The following is a 21,820-nucleotide window of genomic DNA, read 5'->3' on the forward strand; positions in this document are numbered from 1 at the left end:
ATTTTGTGTAGAGCTTTTGCATAAACGGTTAGACATTTTTAGTTCAGGGGGACTTTATTGTTTCTCTCTTGGTGGGAAGAGGCCTTCGGGACAAGAGAAAAAACACTAACCACATTCAGAGACATTATGATCATAAAGTTGATGCAGACTCCAGTGCCCGAGGTGGCGAATTGCCAGTTCTTCTTCACAAACTCCCACTGGAAGGAAACAAACTTCTCCATGGCAATGAGCCGGAACACCACCACGGCAAACACGGCCGTCAGAACCAGAGAGATCTGGAAGAAAAATGAGGAGAGGTGAGCAAGGTGTCACACTGAAATATTATAAAAAGATGGAAATATATTTGGATGAGTCTCAGAATTTTCCTTTATAAACATGGTTTTGATATGCATTGTCTTTTAATTCAAGACCACCAGATGGAGACAGTTATTTATGTGAGATAACTTTAGATTTGTTTTAAGTTTAAATATTCTTTAGGGCTACAGATAGGTTTGGGAACTGAAAATACTGGAAACAAAATGTTCATGACATTTGATCTGCATTAATCTGCCTGTATAGATGGAGGATCCGCATAAGATATGTAACATATGCATCAGAATACATACAACAGCCTCATATAAGAGTATTTAACACACAATACATTTTAAGTGTAATTATTGTCCCATGATTCCCACTGATTTGGTGGACAATTCTTGGCTTTTATGTAATTACAGTGTAACAACAGTTACAAGTACTAAATAATATAAATAAACTATGTACTTATTAAATGGTTAAGGTTAGGGTTCGGTTTAGGGTGTTGCTTGTAATAATGCAAAATTTACTGTGATTACTATAGTAAGTACACGTGTAACTTGTTAAAGTGTTATTTAAATAATTTGATATACCTATTTTTCTATGATTATATAATATAATTTATTATTAATGAAATTATATTATTACATAAGAGACTGCCGGAAGCATTACATTTAATAAGAACGGTTTTCTAAATGTTGTCAATTCCTTCTTCCTCAAAATTGCTAAAAAGTTGGGTTACCCTTTTTTAGTGTCTACATGTATTTATTAAAATTATGCATAATTACAAGCAACTTGCCACAAAACAAACCACACCTTACCCTAGTACATATTGTTAATCAGTACTTGCAGTATTTGTGTAATTACACAATAACAAAGACATAAAAAAGAAAAGAAAAGTGAAACCAATATTTTTTTATGGAATTGTTAAGAATCAGAATACCAGAATGGTTCAATTCCAATAATTCTGATCTGACTGTGACTCCAGGGATATTCTGAACGCTGAATCTCACCATGAAGAAGATTCCCGAAACAGACACCATGAGTCGGCTGAATTTGTCTGTGAAGGGCTGGAAGGGCTCTGGTTTCCCTGAGATAGGGTTTACTCGCTCCTTCCGGGAGTATTTGGCTTCAAACTGGGGCCGTAGTTCCTCCTTTTTGACAAACACATCATATTACTCATAACACATTTGTTTTGAAGATCTTTGTACAGCTTTCATGAATGAATCTCATCACACACAGATGTTCAGCATCATCATCTGCTTTGGCTGGGCATGATGGCCAGTGATGATGTCATCCAGAAGTTGATCACATGAGCTGAATGAGTTAACATGAGTCACTTCAGAGCCTGAACATGAGATACGTTTATTAGTACATTCTGCAGTATGGCAGTTAAATATATAAGGGACTGTATACAGCAGCAGTTCTCAAACTTTCCCATCTGATCGAATCACACCATGCAAGTATATCACCTAGACACCCCCTTACTTTTCAGTGTAATAATGTCGATGTAAGAACATAGGATACATATTAAAAACAAAGACATAGTAATAGGATTAGTTCACGCAATGAAATGAAAATTCTGTCATTATTTACTCAGCCTTGTGTCTTTCCAAACCCATATTGCTTTCTTTCTTACTAGAAACACAAAAGATGATGTTTTGAAGACGGTTCATGTTGCTCTTCAACAAATGAAAGCATATAGTGGGACAGTTAAGCATCACAAAAGTAGTCAATGCAAATAGTGTGCTACATTTAAGTCAAGCCTTCTGAAGTCATTCGATAACTTTATGTGAAGATCAGACCAAAATGTCATTACACACGAGAGAAAAAAAATGCCTTTCAGTTGTAGCTCTTACATTTTAATGTTGAGTTCAGTGGAAGAACAAAAGTAATACAATTTAGAATGACATGAGAGTGAGAAGGTAAATGTAGGCAGAACCTTTATTTGTGGGTGATATATATATATATATATATATATATATATATATATATATATATATATAAATATATATATATTGGGAAATAAACTTAAAATGTATTTAAATAAATTTAAGTTGTGTCACACCTGCTGCCCCTTTTCCATCAGCATTGGTTCTGGTGCTAGTTCCCATTCCATTTACACCGGGTTCCAGACTGGGAAAGCTGGTTCCACACCAGCCCTAAAATCTTAATCTGGTGTGGAACCAGGAACCAATTGTCAATTAAAACTAAGATTACGGTTTTCTAACAACAACAGTTTGGCTTGCTAGCTGCTGTGTTAACATCTGCAGTGTAAAAAAAAAAAAAAAAAAGTTATTAAAAGGACAAAAAAATTAAAAAATGATAACACAAAAGAAATAAGACTGAGGAGAAGAAAAATAAAAGCTACCACAGCTTCATAACCGGTATTAGCGATTAATCGGATCCAAAATAAAAGTTTATGTTTACATAATATATGTGTGTGTATTGTTTATAATTATTTTGTATATATAAATACACACACATGCATATATTTGAGAAATATTTGCATTCATATACTGCATATATATTTTTATATTATTTATATTCTATATAAATATAACTATTTTATAAATAAATAACACATTTTTCTTAAATATATACAGGCATGTGTCTGTATTTATATATACAAAATAATTATACACAATACACACACATATATTATGTAAACAAACTTTTATTTTGGATCCGATTAATCGCGATTAATCGTTTACAGCCCTAACCGGTATCACTTCGGTTCTTAAAATAGCAAGGCTTAGCACCACGTCTGGCACAAGAATCGGCCCCATCTTGGTGGAAAAGAGGCTTGTAAAACGCTTCAGGTGCAAGAACCAGTTTGAGAACCACCGTTATACAGAAACTAGCAACAACATAATTCTACAGGGCAACACACCACAGCAAGTATCATCCACATCTGATCACTTTGATCTCTGGATTATTTTGAGGTGTTCCCTCAAACACGTTACACGTTCACGCATCACACAAATTAATTAGCAAAAACAATGCTCAATACATGAATTCACTGTCACTCTGCACATGCTGATGTGTGATATGCGATTCAAGAAGGGCTGTTCACACTGAGATTGTATCACGGGAAGTGAATATACTTGAACTGTACTACTGGCTATAGTGGGGTTTTGTTGACAGTAAAACAACATAGGCTCAATGGAAAGACGTGCCTTTACCTAAATTTTTTAGCTAAACTCCAAAAACTGAACTATACATATGTCATTTCAGATGAAAACTGCAGTGAATTATGTGTAGCATTAACAACATTTATTCCTTTTCACACAAATGTGACCCTGGACCACAAAACCAGTCACAAGTTTTTTTTGAAATTGCGATTTATACATCACCTGAAAGCTGAATAAATAAGCTTTCCGTGTAAGTATTGTTTGTTAGGATAGGACAATATTTGGCAGAGATACAACTATTGAAAATCTGAAATCTGAGGGTGCAAAACAATCGAAACATTGAGAACATCTCTTTTAAAGTTGTGCATTTATGTTCACGATTGTGCTGCGCACTTACAAAAATACATGTTTTATATATTTACGGTAGGAAATCTACAAAATATCTTCATGGAACATGATCTTTACTTAATATCCAGATGATTTTAGGCATAAAATAAAAATAGATCGTTTTAATCCATACAATATTGTTGGCTATTGCCACAGATATATCCACGAAACATGTGACTGGTTTTGTGATCCAGGGTCACAAATTATGATTTTAGGGCAGATTATTTATCTATTGATTTTGACGTGGTTTCTAGCGCAAGACTATTGAATGACCTCAAAACATTTTTACCATACTGCATGATTTCCAAACTAATACTTCATGAGTTCACACTTACAAATAATCAGATTAGAGCAAGTGTATTTGGCGTGCTGTCCGAGGCTCCGAGCTTGGAATTTGTTCTCTCATGGTTTTAGTTTACACTATAAGTTTAGGCTATGTTTACACGGAAACGATTTGAAGAGAAAACTCAAAAGTGGCGTTGCGTTATCACTTTTTATTCTGCGTTTAGACGAGCGTTATGGGGAGAAATCTGCGTGCATTTGGTGACACAAAAGTGTGTGAAATTAGATGTAGTGTGCACTCCAGGCGGCTAGGGGGCGATGTGAAGCACTGAAAGTGAAAGTGACACAGTTTTTCATGTTTAATACGGTAAAGCTGCTGCTTTAACCCTCGGTGCTCTTCACGTGTCGCTCAAAAATGATTTTAAAATTTTTTTTTTTATTATTAACTATTATTAACTATTTTTATTATTGTTTATTGTTTTTTTATTTTAATGAAATTAATGCTATATTTTAGTTTGATAATGTTTTGTTATTTTTCTGTACTGGCGCATGTCTGTGACGTATCGCTGTCTAGCAGCAGACTTTTGCGTTTTTACCCTTTAGACGGGAACCCGATGGTGGAGTGTTTTTAAGATTTCCACTCTGGGGGATTTTTTGCGTTTTTAAGCCCCAAAAACGCTGTCGCCATGTAAACGAAACGCACATCCGATAAAATGTTTTTACGTTTTCACCCGCGAGCGTTCTCGTGTAAACAGGGCCTTAGTCATAAGGGTAAACAGAAGTGTAAAGATTAGTGTAGGTGCTACGTTATTATCAAATGCGATAGAGTATTTACCTTTTAAAGCCACTCACCAGACATTTAATTTCCAAACTGCTGTGATATGTATATCAACCAGCGTAATAAAACATTCCCAGATTCACATTTATCTGTTTTAGATAAAACTGAACACACTTTTAGCGTCACTCACTGGACATTTCACTTTGACACTTTTGCACAATCAATGTAATATTTTTGAAGAAATGTGTCGCTCGCTACAGGCACATCTTTCCAAATATAGCCTGAGTTGCAGCAAAAATAACTTCTCTCATCTTGCTGATACTTGACCACAGTACCTCACAGAAGACGTACACTCCTGTCGGTAGACGCTGAATCACGTCACAGCTCATTTGCATGTTAAAGTTAAACCAAACGTTTTGTCAGTACTAATCAGTGTGAACACCCTTAAGACATATTCCCATTGGGAGCTAAGCATGCACAACAAAACATTGTACAGTAGGAGGCACACTCACAGAACACACCATGACAGGGATTTTACACTATAGGAAATACAACAAACAGCACATAGATTGGCCACACACCAGTTATAATTGTTAATGAGCTTAATGGTCATTTTAACAGATCTCAAACGATTATGATATTTTCCAAAGAAATAAGAACATAAAGCATCCCAATTTCATCACAAAGGCAGGCTCACCTCCTCCTCCTCCCAGTCAATCAGATCCCAGTCGTAGGTTAACTCCGCTCTTCTCCTCTTCCAGAACTCAAGGAACACTGTGGCTGTGATGGTACAGGAGGAAGCGGTAAGATATGAACATAAAGAGCTTTGGAATACAGGATAGTTACTCAAAGACATTAGTCACGGTGTTTAAAGTAAGGCAACTAGGGCAGGTCCTCTTAGGCCTATACATACTCAATGTACGTACATGAATATAAGTGCTTCGACGATGCTTTCATTTCTCCACTCCACAATTGCTGCTAGTTTTGTTTTTGTGTTCATAAAGTACTTATGTCTTTTCCACACACCTTGTTGGTTTTGTTCATTTGCAACAGAATAAGCCCACAACGTGTTATCGGAGATGTGTTTATCAGCATTTCACGCTTTGAATCCTCATTCAATCAGAATTTTGGGTTAGATCTATAATTTTTTTTTTCATCTCACTGGTAGACATTCACATTCAATCTTGCTTACAGAATGTAATCAGCTGGCTCATTCAGAAGCATTCATTTGTCAGAATCCTAGGAACTGATTTATGCACTAAAAGAGGAATACTAAATAAATGAAGTAAAAATAAAGATAAGTTCTGTGAGGTTTTCGGATGTAAAAAAAAGAAAAAAACGACTGTATCTGTGCTCTGAGTTCACATCACACCTTCTACCAAAGGACTGTATGACCCACTTTTGTTTCAAAGCAAAAGAGCTGGAAGGGAAGAGAAAGACCAAGAAGAGAGACTGTTTAATTTTTAAAGTCCAGTTCACATATGAGCTTTTAGGAATTCGACTTGCAGATCCCGTTGGGTCTCTCTATCAGGAACAGTATGGTCCCCATTTTTTAATAATACAATAATAAGACTTTTGTTAGCACTCGCCAATGTAGTAGACTCTGTGAAGCGAAGCACTACATTCAACTTTTTGGTCACATAAAATATGATATCACCCTTTATTTACAGATGATGTATCGCATTTTCATAAATATTGTTTAATAAGGTCTATACAGTGGGAAGAATAACATAGTATCTAATAAAAGCAAATCAATAGCACAAGTAGAAAATCAACTGCCATCCATTAGCGGAGCAACATCCAGAGAGATAAATGGACAAATTCTGAGCTTTCCTCAGGCATTAACACCCTCCTTGAACTGTTCCTATGCATATATTGATTGCCTTCATTTTTTTAAAAAATAATTTACAGCATATAATTTATTTTTTCTATCTGGTTACTGTGCAAATTTCATGCCCTTCCGTAATGTTATCTGTAGTGATTTATGTGGAGGTCAAATCATGACATGGTTATGTTAAGAGGTGCGTTGAAGTCCTGGCCTCAGAGTCATGATGTCTTTGTTCTCTCAGTTATGTCGTACACTGAACAAAGTGAAAAGACTGTGTCAGTTATTTAAAGTGCATTTTATATTGGTCTAATTGAAAAATATGGTTTCCAGGTTTATACCCATTTAATTCAGTTTGTCTAAAAGCAAAAAATAAACAATTTTGATTAAAGAGTATTTGATTAAAGAGACTTGATGAACAAATATGGAGGGGGAGAAACAACGAAAAGCTAGAGGCAAAGAATTCCAAAGACCTGACAAAACAGAGAGAAACAAAAGAAAATGACGACAATGACAACGCTGGCGTGAACGAGGCCACGGAAACAATGCAAGTTTGCATCAGCGCTATATATTCGCTATGGTTTCCCTAGGGGTTGAGTTGCAATGGCAAGAGCTTTTGGCTTTTTTCTGTGCCACACTTGTATTTGCATCCCTTCTGATGAAGTGAAGGTTATATTCTCCCAGAGAACTAAACAACTTTCATGAGACTTTCATCAGAGACTGGAAAACTGACTTGACGAGCCTGAGTACGGACATAAATCTTAAACTGAACGAAATTGCCAAAGATCTGAAAGACGCTGTGAATAGAGTGGAGATGCCGAACTTTGGCGGATTTGGAAGAGTGGAGTGCGGAGGCTTGAGATGTGCTTTGCCATACCCTTGACATTCAACAAAAAATGCAAACAAAGCTGACAGATTTAGAAGCAAGATCACGACGAAACAATAAACGCTTGTACGGAATCCCTGAGGAGGCCGAAGGTGAACACATACAGGAGTTTGTTGAAAGTTTCACCAAGAAGGAATTGTCCCTCCCCGATACTGAACTTGGGATACAGCGCTCAGCCCCAAGCCACCGCCAAATGCGAATCTCAGAATGGTTGTTTTGTACTTTCTTGAATATAGGATTAAAGAGCTGGTCCTCTGTTCGGCATGGAAAAAGTCTACCTGAAAGGGAGGCAAGTGTACTTCGACCAGGACTACCCCGGTGAGATTCAAAAGAAGAGGAAGGCATACACTCCTATCAGGAAAATACTCAAAGAGAAGGGTCTCCGTTTCCAGACACCACCCCCGCTAAACTTCGGCTGTTTTTTGAGGATGGTCCCATTGTTTATAGGCGATGGAAGACCTAAAAAAGAAAGGATTGACCACGGCCAGTATCAGAGAAGAGGACACCACTGCTTCAGCTTCAATGGAGAGGCTGAGTAAAATCTCCTGGGAAACAGCGGGCGCAAAATTGCGACGCAACCGAGATGGCCATCAAGAGAGGGCACAGAAAAGACTCCAGGATTTCCACCGGGACACCGGAGAAACTGTTTGACTCATTTAGGGTGAACTATCAGTAAAACCGTGACGTCCAAAATTGAATAAGACTAAAATAGCAGTTTATAGTCTAGATGGGATGTACCCAAAAAGTGAAAGTGAGGAGCATTTATGGGTACAAGTCGGGAACCGGCCTACTTTACATATTTCAAGGGTGCTGAATCCAAAAAAACTGGTACCCAAGCGAAATTTTTAGTTTTTGACCTTCTAATTTGAATATCAAAATGGCCGCCAAATTGCCTATCTTGCTCAGTCGTTGGACCATTTTCCCCTAGTTTTTTTGTAAGTAGGCAATCAAGATGAGGAAATTAAGTTTCTAGATCAATAGTCGAGGGTCAGAGCAAAGATATAATGGATATAATAAATTTTTTATTTATATATGCAAAATACCAACTTTTAAGTTGAAATTAAGCATTATTTGTGTCATTTTTTAAGGCGGACATAAATATTCAATCAATATCACTCTTAAGCCCTATTCGCACGGGATTAGTACTATCTGAGGATCACGTGTGATTTAGAAATGACCCCCACACATCTGAATTTCGTGTGGCGCATTCACACGGGATAACCGAAGCCTGTGATTTTACTTAAATTGACTGACTTATCTCCCTGATATGACGTCAATAGGCTTTACTAGGAAATGTCTTGCCGTTATTATAGGTCTAGCTGTATGATATATCATAAACAGAAGAATGTTCCTTACCGCATGCTGCTATACATGTCATTCATCTCCATCTAATCATTCTTTTTGTTTTTGCTCTTCTGATAATTTTCAGCTTTCTCTTTCTGCAAATTGAATAGCAGTTGTATAGCGATATGACCCAGCACCCAAAACACTATCAAATCACTTCAACGCAGCCTCCATTCTTCGCGAAAGATGGAAAAAAAGGCACGCATGAAACAAAAACATTGAAAAAATTATATACGATCCCGCCAAATCACAGAGATCGCATCGCTTGTTGCCGGCATTGCTTCTGGTTTACCTGTCCTGGAGAAAAGTATATGCCGTGCTGCATCAACAGAGTCTGTTTTATGCACATCATATATTCTGCAGACAAAAGTTAAGCTGCAGTTATGGCTAAAAGCGCGAGTACCACCTCGGGCATGGGCCTCTGGTTTGTTTCACCTCACGGTCAATCAGAAATGCGTCTCAGCTCTGAAACCTTGGAGAGCAATCGACTGGTATCAGTCAGGTGTAAACCTGGGGACTTCCTTGAGCGTGAAGGTGGTGTCCACGGACGCCTCCACCTCAGAATGGGGAGTGGTGCTCGAGGGCAGACCGTTCTTTGGCCAGTGTTCAGAACGGGAGAAGCTTCTACACATTAACTGTCTAGGAAATGATGGCAGTCGACAACGTGCTCAGGTGCTTTTGTCCCCAGATAAAGGACTACCACGTCTTGGTCCGCTCGGACAACATGTCAGTGGTGGCCTATATAAATCGCCAGGGTGGCGTCAGGTCCCGAAACCTTTACAGGCTGACGGAACGCCTCCTGGTCTGGGCTCAGCACAATCCTCGCTAGTTGAGAGCAGCACATGTGCCTGGTCACCTGAATTTGGGACCAGACAGACTGTCCAGAAACAATGTTCCAGCAGGAGAATGGTCTCTGCACCCGCAGACGGGCCTACTGCTGTGGGAGACATTCGGCAGAGCGCAGGTAGACCTGTTTGCGTCCCGCTCACTGTCCGAAGTTTTTCTCCAAGAGCAGGGATGCGCTGGCCCACGTCTGGCCCCGCTGCCAACTCTATGCTTTTCCCCCCATCTCACTCCTGCCTCAGGTATTGGAACGAATCAGGGAAAACGGATGTTCAGTGCTACTTGTGGCTCCGCTCTGGAAAAACCAGGCTTGGTTCCCAGTTTTGATGCAGCTGACAAGCACTGCCCCATGGCCAATACCGATGAGGAAAGACCTCCTCTCTCAGGCCAAGGGCTTGATCTGGCATCCTCACCCAGAGCTTTGGTCCCTACATGTGTGGGCCATCAACGGGTACCCGCTAACCTCCCGGAGGGAGTGTTAAACACGATCACGCAGGCTAGAGCCCCATCTACTAGACGACTCTATTCCTCAAAAATGGTCTGTGTTTTCTGGCTGGTGCAGAACTCGAGGCTTTTCACCCCCAGACTGTGGGGTTACGGAAGTTCTCTCTTTCCTTCAAGAGCTACTGGATAAGGGCAGAACTCCATCCACGCTCAAGGTTTATGTGGCGGCCATAGCAGCGTTTACTAAACCAGCGACTGGCCAGTCACTAGGGAGGAACGATCTGGTCATCCGCTTCCTTAAGGGAGCCAAGAGGCTGAACCCTCCCAGACCCCCTTCAGTCCCCATGAGGGACCTTTCTACGGTTTTGGAAGCCATGAAAGGTGCCCCGTTCGAGCCAATCCATTTATCGGACATGAAACATTTGAAACACTCAAACCAAGTCACGATTACGTGCCTAAATCCCTCAACACACCGTTCAGGGCTCAGGATATTTCCCTGTCTGTCCTGCCGGTTTACAACGAGGAAAAGGACGCGAGCTTCCTTTGCCCAGTCAGGGCATTAAGAGCTTATGTGTCTCGCTCGTCTGTTTTCAGACAGACTGAGCAGCTCTTCGTTTTGTTCAGCGGACGTTCTAAGGGACTAGCCGCATCGAAACAGAGCCTATCCAGGTGGATAGTTGATGCCATAGCACTGGCCTACATTTCTAAAGGCTTGCAGTGTCCTTTGGGTGTCAGAGCGCACTCCACTAGAGGCATGGCCTCGTCGAAGGCGTGGTCTAGCGGGATTACCTTGCAGGATATCTGTATGGCGGCAGGCTGGGCCTCCCCGTCTACATTTATAAGGTTTTATAACCTAGAGGTTCCCGCCTTGCAGGCTAAACTACTTTCGGTCTAAAAATCAGTACTGTCTGCCCCGTTGCTTTGGCTCAGAATACTGATTCTCTCTAGAAGAGGGAACGAGTACTGCGTATCTTTGCCGTGCCTGCAACACGCTCTGGTTCGCTTCGGCGATGAAAAACCAGATTATATCAGCCCATCGAGCTGTATTTATAGGCCCAGGTATTTATCTGATCCCCTGTTGTACTGTTTACTGTTGTAAATACACTGTTGTACATCAACAGTGTATTTACACAACAGTAATGTGTTATAACATAACATTATTTAATATTTGAATCACAGCTTAGGCTATAGGCTAGTGTTTTGACATCGACAGCCCAAGTGCATCTTACCTCAAACTTGCGACTAGTTAACTTTCTAAAAGTTAATCGCTTCTCGGGTCGATATACCACTTTTTAATGCGTGATTGTGTAAAGGTGTTCACGAGATACCAACCTTTTGCGAATTTGCTTTCAACGTTGATCACTCATTCTCATGGAGACGCGGCGTGCACGGAGGGGGAGGGGTGTGTGTATGCGGCCTGCGTGCATGTGAGTGACAGAGAGACTATTCACCTGGGTTTTTCCCGTCTTAGAATTTAGAGAACAAATGCTTAATTTGCATAAAAAAATTTAATCTCAGACAACTTGCAATGGTGTTTTTCTTAGTTATTATGTAATATGGAATACATCACATATCATATATACACTGGGAACATTTAAGAGTGATATTGATTGAATATTTATGTCGGCCTTAAAAAATGACACAAATAATGCTTAATTTCACCTTAAAAGTTGGTATTTTGCATATATATACATAAAAAAGGCAGTGAGCCTCCATTATATATTTGCTCTGACCCTTGACTATCGATCTAGAAACTTAATTTCCTCATCTTGATTGCCTACTTACAAAAAAACTAGGGGAAAATGGTCCAACGACTGAGCAAGATAGGCAATTTGGCGGCCATTTTGATATGCAAATTAGAAGGTAAAAAACTCAAAATTTCGCTTGGGTACCAGTTTTTTTGGATTCAGCACCCTTGAAATATGTAAGGTAGGCCGGTTCCCAACTTGTACCCATAAATGCTCCTCACTTCTTATAGAAGGCCATTTTTCTGAAATCCGTCTAGTCTATTAATATAACAAGGGTAACAACGATTTTGGAGTTTTATTAATAGTTGATTTTACGTTATAACTTGAAAGACTGGGAGATGAGGAAAAAGCGTGCACTGATTTATAATATCAATTTGCACGGGGAAGGCCTTTCGTTAATCAAAGTTGTTCCTTTCCAACTAGAAGTTACTTTAAGGGAACTTTGATTATGGAAGTTGCTTTTTCTTTTTACTGTATTTTTTTAAAAACTTTTTTACTTTTTTTGTTCTGTGTTATTTGTGTTACAATGTTATGGTCACTTGGGATTGATAGTACATCTGAAGAGAAATATCACAACAATAATATAATTATTTCACCTAACGTTCATGGGTTGCAAAATCCTATCAAACGAAGTACTGTAAACTCATAACTAAGATGAAAAAACTGAACCAACATAATATTGGGACTCATCTAGTACAAACTGAATATGAAAAATGTAAAAAGTTTGGATTTAGAAACACTTTTTATTCTTCTAACACTAAAGGACGTGCAAGAGGAGTTGCAATATTGATATCGAATAAGGTGACTTTCCAGGTCTCCAGCCAAATAGCTGATAAAGAAGGATGTTATCTTCTGGTGAAAGGGATCCTTGATTCTACCACCAGGACAAGATAAATGAATGTACAAGAATGTACAGTTGCATCCCTCCCTGGACTCTTCAAATCCAGCAAAAAAAGATAAATTCTGAATCTCTGCGATGTTAAAAAAAATGCTTAAAGAAACTGGCATGATTGACATATGGAGGGAACTCCACCCAGTTGTGAGACAGTTTACATTATTCTCACACAGTCTATTCAAGGGTTAATTATTTTTTCATGCTCCACTCGGACAGGCAGGTTGTGATATAGGAATTAGAGATGTTTTAGATCATGCACGAGTTTATTTGAAAATCCATTTAGATGGGTTTAGGTGGAGTGCCTTTTTTCAAGGCAGGGTTCAACTGTTCTTCTCCAGTATTTTGTGGTCTTGAAGTAGAAGATCCCCTGTGGTTTCCTGGGGGTTTAGGGGGATAAGAGTGGTATGCACACTGCATTATGCCCTGCTCTCATTCTCCCTCCTTTCCTTAGTAGGAGTAAGGACTCCCACTTGGAGTGGTAGCAATAGTGAATGTTGTACCCTGAAGGGCTATTTAAGGTTTATAGCACTTTGCATGCTCACTTGAAGTAGGGCCTTATGCTCCCCTATGGGTGGGTATCGTGCAAAGTCTCTAGTTGATCCATGCTTGGAGAAGTAGAGGCAGTTTGCCTGTTGGCCTCCCATCTTGTTATTGCGGCATTCTATAGTCAGATGAGTGCATGAAGTCTCCTTGTGGTGCCCGTAGAAGAACAAGTAGGGTTTAGCGTGCTCCCCATTGACTCTAGGTTATTAAGAAAAGCATAAGCTCCCCTGTGGTTTCCCTAGGGGTTGAGTTGCAATGGCAAGAGCTTTTGGCTTTATTCTGTGCCACACTTGTATTTGCATCCCTTCTGATGAAGTGAAGGTTATATTCTCCCCCTTGGAAGTAGTGGTAGATCGAATGTCTTTGTTGAATTAGTCCCTTTGATGAGCTACTCACTAAGGGCTTTATCAAAATATTGACATAGCTAGCTCTATATTAGAGATTTTGCTCTTGGGGCCTTTAAGGTTTTTTGCCTGCCCTTGGGCTTAGAGATTGGCTCCAATAAGCAGTCTATTGTCTAATTTTCGTCCTGGGAGTTGACGCGCTCTGACTTCAACTAAGTGATCTGTAGAGACAATCTACGTAATGCCCACTATGTTTGTGCATATCCACAAAATAGTGAGGTAGGTAACCCCGAGAGCAAGGCCTATTGGTCTAGGTCACGCATGTAACCATGGTTCCCTGAGAAGGGGAACAAGATTCTGCGTCGTAGCCAAGGAATCAGGTTTGCCTGAACGTCTTCTTCAGATAAAAGAGTTTATGACTTGTCTTCTTATACCTCTTATACTCAAAGGGCACTCCACTTTTGACATCATGGGACTGTCGTTGGTCAAAACATTGGCATGTTTGTTACATGTATCCAGATAACGGTTACGCTGTGGGCGTTCCCCATAGCGTCAACTCCATGACGCAAAATCAAATTTTCCTTTCTAAGGGAACCAGGTTTACACACATAAACAAAGAAAGTGTCAATGAACGGTGTTTACGTATGGCAGAGTATGGCAGTTGCATGTCAGATAAAACATCAGCTAATGATGATGTTCGTTAAAGATTTTTGGAGGGCTTCCTTTAAAGGGATAGTTCACTTTAAAATTAAAATTCTGTCATCATTTACTCACCCTCAAGTTGTTTCAAACCTGTATTAATTTATTTCTTCTGCTGAACACAAAGAAAGATATTTTGAAGAATGTCGGAAACCAAACAGTAGACTGTACCCATTGACTTCCATAGTATTTTTTTTTCCTGACAGAATTTTAATTTTTAAAGTGAACTATCCCTTTAACCCCCCTAAATTTCCACCCAGCCACCTAAAAATTTACTACAGTCACCTTTAAAAGTCATATGAAACTTGCTTCTCCCAGTATTATCTCCGCAGCGTCAGAACAAAAGCAGAGGACAACGTGTGTGCATTTATTGATATATCGTTATGATATATATGCATGTAGTTCTTTGTTTGTCATAAATGCAGTTTACATAATATGATGCTGGAGCAATTCAATATGGTTCCCCACTGTAAAATCTGGGCTTATTTATTAATTAAAATCATTTCACCCAAACGGCAGACTTTGTGACTTTTCCTAGCTGTACTTCAGTGCAATAAAATCGCGTAATTTTTTTAAAATAATATTCATTTGATATTAAATCCAAAGGCAAAACACACGATAAGTGACTATTCACGATGAGCGCTGCTCTTATGATCTTAACGTTGAATTCTCTGATTGGATCCCACTTCAGAATAATTTTTTTTTTATTATTATTTTATCAACGTCGAAAACACAATGGCAGATTTTAAATGAACACATAAATGTATACATGTATACATTATAGCAAGTATCATTATAAAAAAAAAACAGTGTGGAGTGAGTGACAGCCGCAATTTACTGCATCACTTAATCGCGCGTCTTTTTGATTAGCTAGCTGTCAGACACTGAGTAAAAATGCAAAGAAACAGGCCTATTCAATCTTCCCTGGATGTTTTTTTTTAAACGAAGAAATTAAATAATAGCAATCAGGAGAATGGAAGCTGCAATAAAAAGGTAAGGCATGAGTTTTTATATTTAATGGTGTTCACTGTGAGTTTTAATTAATAGTGTAATAGAGTTAATAGTGCATCGTAAATTTAGTTTGGTATAATGTGGGGTATATCGTTCGGTAATGTCGTTGTTCTATGTATGCCCAGAGGGAATGCCATACTCTAGGTTTTTGTGAAACGCCACCACTGGTCTAAAGGTGCTTTCACAATAGCTAAATTTCACAATTTGGTTCTTTAGAACATTTGCAGAACATTTGCAATAAATGAATGCAAGTGCCGTTTGCAGCCTTCTCCTGTGTCGTCGTTTTAATATATTGTGAGCACAACCCAGTGGGGGCAGAGGGAGGGGAGAGCATTCAAACCAAGTGTGGCAATCGAACCATGTGAGAAAGCACACTAAGAGAGACATTTATCCTGAATTCTCTTGACAATGGAATAATGGTTTTGACTTTTTAGAACAACCCTTCTTAATCCCCACTAAAGCCATTATTTTGAAGAGTTCATGAATTCCATATATTAGTTTTAAAAGCAATTTAGAAATTTGAGTATCAGAATCTCCATTTACATGTTTTTGTTTACAATTTTTTTTTTTTTTTTTAATTAAAGAGTATAGTGTAATTATAAGCCTATAATTTTTATGTTAAACTATACAGCTTTATTGCAGCTACCCTAACTGTGATAGAGTTAGTGGCATATGTGTCTTGTAATTTTTTTATAGCCATTTTCCAGCAGATATAAATATGGCTGTGACTAATATGTTGCTTTGTTTAGATCCCACGTCACCTACAGTTCTGCACCTGCAAAACCTTACACAGATGAATCAAAACACACAAAAAATAAAAAATAATTCAGTATGAACTATTCATAGTTGAGTATGAATGCAAACACATGTACTGTAGCTATGCTACTTCACTTTCACGCCTTCTGAATTATATCCACAATTATAAGGATTGCCACAAGGGAAATTAGCGTACAGTAATATGCACTGACACAAGTGGGCATTAGTGTAAACTTTTATAGTTTGTTTTCCCTTTCAGGTCAACTACTGTTACGGTGCAGCAACAGTTAGAAAATATTTTTTAGACCTATAAAGTTAGTTAAACTGCCATTTGTTTAATGTCACATTTAAAGGAAAACCTCCACAGTAGTAAATCCATCATGTCTGTTCACATTATCTACTTTCATTTCACTCCTGGGAAGCGTTTCATTGGCTGTACTCAGTCAATTAGACTTAATAATGAGGCCACAATGATCAAGCACAAACTCACCTGCGATCGCCACCGGGGATCCTTCAACACATCTATTTATCACTGCTCTTGTTCACAGGAGTAAACTAAAGTCTAAGTAGTTTTGAAATATTTAAATGTTTGTGCTGCGAGTGCGGTCTTCTGTGACCTGATTGTATCATTCGTTGTAATGTGGGACAAAGCGGTGATTGATTACAGCTGCTTCTCGTGAGCTTTTTAGTCAATCCTTTTATAGCAGACCAAAGGCGGCTATAGATTCTTATTCTGCCCACTGAAGGAAGCCTCTTTTATAATTACTTAATTTGTACTTCAAACCAAACGCTGACCTGTCTGTCTTTCTGCTGGTGGAAAGAGTAATGATTAGATTAGAAAGATTCAGACTCACCCCATATTGCCATGAAGATAGCAAAGAAGACTGTGCCTCCATTATCAAAAAGATGGGTCACCTGGTAAGCACAAAAAGGCAGTGTATTTTAGAATGTATAATTTGGAAATAACAGCCAGCTAAAGCATACAGTATATCAAGAAAATAATGGAATAGAAAAGCATATGACCAAATAATGATTCCTTACATAAGATTCACATGTGCATGTAATGAGCAACAAGCCAAAAGTAATCTCAAAAAGTTGTGTTTGCACTAGCAAACAATTCAGATGTGCTTTCGGATTTGTCCATTTTTTTTTTTTTTACAGAAGTCTCATTACAATTGGTAACTATTTTACATATTTATATTTAACAATTTTTTCATATTTTTTTACGATTTCATTATGTTTTTGTACAACTAGCTAATGCCTCACAGATGGTTAGGTTTAGGAGTGCAGGTTCATGCTTTTTTGACAAATACTTTCCCCTACAAATCAAATTGTACAAATTAGTTAAAATAAATTAACTTTGTAAAATATTTACGCTTTCTCCTGAGATCGAGTTGGATTTTTAATACTGAGAAGAATGAACACATTGGGCCCTATCTTGCACCCAGCGCAATTGACTTTGTACACCGACGCATGTATCATTCCTATTTTGCACCCGCGCACAGCGGACTTTTCCCTCCACAGAAGCACGTCGGTAAATTAGGGAATGAACTTGCGCTCGCGGGGGGCGTTTCGGCGAAAAGAGGAGGCGTGTTCTGGCGCAAAAGTTCCCTGGTGCTATTTTCCAGTTTTAGAAAGCAATTCCGCCACTGACCAGGAAAACAACAGTCTAAAGACAGTGGCGCGTTGCGCGTTAGTGATATGGTATTTTAAGGGCGCATGCTTGGCCATAATGTAGCGTGTTAATGCGCATACACTTTGATTCTCTAATATAAACAGACGCAGCAGTTTTCATTTTTGCAAATCATACATTATTACAAGGAAAAATATTAACACACGAGGGAAATCATTATTGTGTCCGTGAAGATGTGAAAAAAAATCTATCTAGATTAAAAAAATAAAATAAAAACTAGATTAGGCTACATTTTTTACCCAAATTATACGCCTGTTTAACCGAAGCTAGTTTGTGTGGGTTTCTCCCATCATCCCCAATGTCACTTCTCTGTGTTTTACGGTCCTGACGAGAACGTCGGTCTCCTCGGCTGTGAACCGCTCCTGGCGTGCGGCTGGCAAATCCGCCGTTATAATAGCAATCCGCGTTGGAAAAAGCGTGCCTGCTCTTAAAGGGAATGTGAGAGGACGCTCTGATTGGTTTATTTCACATTACGCTCAAACCACACCTATGAATAATGAAGCTACTTCAGACCAACACATTTTAGATTTGCGCCGGGCGCAAGAGTAATTTATTCCGCCGGGAAAATAGCAACAGCGCCCAAGACCCGCCAACAAAGTTACTTGCCCTTTGACACTTGCATTTCAGATTGTTAAAATAGGGCCTATGTTGTCACTGCAATAGATACCATTTGCGTCATTGGTTTCGCTTGTGCACGCTAATAAGGAAGCTAAAGACCACAGTGTCTAGCGTCAGTCTAGCGCACCTTTTGAGTCCAGGACAGTGAGGTTTGCCTACACAGCTATCTCATATCAGCTAGCCTGTATTGCACTCCCCCCCTCGAAACCTCAATCATATCTGGGTCAAAGCACCATTGTTACCAGTTCCTCTCGGCTCCCTCCGAGCTGGGCTTGAACTGGTGATAGCAGGCATGGGAGTAGGGAGCTAACAAAGACGTTAAAGGCCACAGCCATTTAAGAATTTCAGCAAGAAAAATAAGGAGTTTGGCATGAAGTGCCAGAATTGTTCATTCTGACAGCAATTTGCAGCAATGAAGCGGCCAGCGAATGTTATTCAGTGAGAGTTGCCATTTTGCAGGAACAAGAGCAACAGAAATACCCACTCATATAATTCTTGAGCCAAAAGACATTTCAATTTTGCCAGCTACATCATTTGGAAAAGCCCAATGCACAAGACTTCACAGAAACTATATGCCTGACAACAACATGCAATTACACAGTGACATAGTAGGTGAGTAAGCAATATATGTAGTCACAAAATCAGAGAACCCAGCATGAAAGCTCACAGGTGACACATTTGACACCTGTATATCAAGTTTAAACTGTCTTAGATGACCATTTGTAATCATACATGAGGTGGAAGCTAATACTAGGTGTAAATGTTTGTATGAATATTGGTGCTAGCAATTTGCGATTGGTGTTTCACAAGTTATAACTAAGGTTATAAATGTGGGTCTAAAGGTGGAGATGGGAAGAGATTCTAAAGATTCTAAGATTTCATGGAAAAGAAGTAAACTAAGCTACTGCATATATAACCAGATGTGTCCAATTCTGCTCCTGGGGGCCACTGTCCAGCAGTGTTCAGCTCCAGATCCAATGAAACACACCTGAAACTGCTAACTACTACTTCCAGGCAGGTGTGTTGAGGCAAGTCGGAGCCAAACTCTTCAGGACAATGGTCCTTAGGGAGCAGGTTTGGACACCTCTGTTCTATACCCTTGAAACAGGATTGGCAGGATTAGGCTAATATATTCCTTCCAAACTTATGTTATGAGCTTCGTTAAAGAATGTAAAGTGAGACAGAAGAAAGAGCTGATGGTCAGTACAAACTCCAGCAGTAGGATGCAGTGGACTTGACTTGGCATGTGCCAAATAAACTCTCCATTGATATGATTCAAGAGTACAAAGTAATACTTTTCTGTTGCTCTGACTCCCCAATGGGAGCTTTGTTTGTTGAGGAGGTGGAGATTTTGGCTGAAGAGATTTGAGCTGCAAGTCGTGAGAAGCCTCAGTGGGCTTGACAGGAGGTTTTATGTACAGCTCATATAATTGTGTATTTAACCTGTGTGGAAAGAGCACACTGATATTTAATCCTCTTGGATATGGGAGGAATGTCAGAACCTGAATGGGTATTTTTACAACAATACCCGTTCAGTGAATTTTAAAGCCAGTTTGAAGGTATTAAATCCTCTCTATGCTGAGAAATCAATAGTGGGTTGAGAAATCATCGTTAGAATTTAAGAATTTATGGCAACATGTGACAAAATTGTTTCACTGGTGTGGGATGGACCAATGGTAAAAAAAAAATTTGGTGAGCGGTGTAAGGACAGTACTTATTTCCATTCCATTGTTACCGCTGGCCCAAACCCAGCCCCATAACAGTAGTGGGTAGCCAAGAAAGAATCGTGTCAACATTGTTTTTTCCCATTGTCTCCTGATCTATGAAAGTGCAAACTTCACGCAATAAAACACTATTAAGTGCAGGAACCAATTTTAATGTGTATTTTATTCATATATTGGCCTCTCACAGGCCAAATCACTACCATGTTCCCATGTCACAAAATCAACTTTTGGTCCTTAGTACTGGCTGCACAGCTTGAAGAATCTGTGTTTGATTTGCATGTTGAAAATTCAGGACCAAACACTAATTCAAAACATATGAATATATTTGACGTCAGACAAAACAAGCTTTCCTAATGAGGCTAGAACAAAACGTTTGGAAACAGACATTCTAAAAACAAAGTTGTTACGGTTATAAACCGTTATAAACTACATATGTGCACTGAAAGAGTATATAGAAACATATTTGCTGCAAAACAAAATGTATTTGCATAAAGATGTCTACAGGAAATATACAGTAAACATAAATATCATAAATGTGTTTTCTTGACTTTCATGTTGTTTGTCTTGGTTTTCTTGACTTCATGTTACCACAGTACAGCACCATGAATTTATCATATCAGGCCCTTAAGAGATTTATCATATCAGGCCCTTAAGAGAACAGGGGAAAAAATGGAACGCAACTGGAAGAAAACAAGACGTTTTTCAAATTTCATGAAAAGAGAGCACGATTGCATGCAGAAAGGCCTTAAAAACGGCTAGATCTGCTTATTTTCGACTCTCTTAGAAGAAAACAAACATTCCCTATGTATTTATTTGAAACAGTGGCTAAATTAACGAAAAATAAAGCTTTAACCCTAGACGTTTCCAAGGAGCACAGCAGTAATGACTTTATGAACTTCTTTACTTACAAGATTGATCATATTAGAGAGAAAATTATGACTATGCAACCGTCTAACTACAGTATCACATCAGGCAGTGCATTATAGTGTTCCTGAGGAAAAATTCCATACATTCGTTGCAATAGGTTGGTTTCACGTGATGTCACATTGCTACTTCGCGAGAGTGCAGAATTCAGATGGAGGGCAGGAAGTGAAATAGCAGAGGATCTGCCGTCTGTAAAAATGCCCATGTTTTTTTATAGTTTACGGTCTAATCGTTCTAACCGAGAAAAGGGAAATGGGTTTTATAGAGATAAATGTGAAAAATGTAAAAAGCTCACAGAACAACGCCGTAAAAAGTGGATTTTAAACATAAGTTACGTCTGCGATCGGGAGGAGCAGAGTCTATTCCCGTGTCTTACCACTTCATCGGAGGTATATTAGCTAGCTAAATATTTTTTTTGTGGCTGTGTTATAGCATTAGGTTGTCTTTAAATGCTCATTTACTTGTAGGAAACACGAGACATCTTAAAAAAGACACTCGTTGCTCTTTCTGTGAGAAAAAATGTGTGACGCGGTAGGCGAACACACACACAAAACACACACAAAGCGAAAAGGATATTCCACGCCGGAGAAGCGCAGCAGGGAACGGCGGCTGAAGGCGGCGGCTTCAGAGAAGGGCTCGTCCTGCTGAAGT

General features: G+C 39.0%; 2 protein-coding genes across 5 annotated transcripts in view; both read right to left on the minus strand.

Moving 5' to 3' along the window:
* The window catches only part of LOC306993340 (uncharacterized protein), a 179,676-nt gene that overhangs the window by 43,138 nt on the left and 114,718 nt on the right, over window positions 1–21,820 (minus strand). The window lies entirely within an intron of this gene.
* Window positions 1–21,820, minus strand: part of ano3 (anoctamin 3) — a 134,241-nt gene that overhangs the window by 25,457 nt on the left and 86,964 nt on the right. For all 4 annotated transcript variants that reach the window (XM_079602988.1, XM_079602989.1, XM_079602987.1 and 1 more), the window contains 4 exons: window positions 17,065–17,125; window positions 5,570–5,652; window positions 1,305–1,445; window positions 111–275 (listed from right to left, as the gene is read on the minus strand). In XM_079602988.1, coding sequence (XP_079459114.1) covers window positions 111–275; window positions 1,305–1,445; window positions 5,570–5,652; window positions 17,065–17,125 — 450 coding nt within the window. The remainder of the gene's footprint in view (window positions 1–110; window positions 276–1,304; window positions 1,446–5,569; window positions 5,653–17,064; window positions 17,126–21,820) is intronic.

This window comes from Phoxinus phoxinus (genome assembly GCF_949152265.1).
Source record: "Phoxinus phoxinus genome assembly, chromosome: 25".
NCBI classification, from domain to species: domain Eukaryota; kingdom Metazoa; phylum Chordata; class Actinopteri; order Cypriniformes; family Leuciscidae; genus Phoxinus; species Phoxinus phoxinus.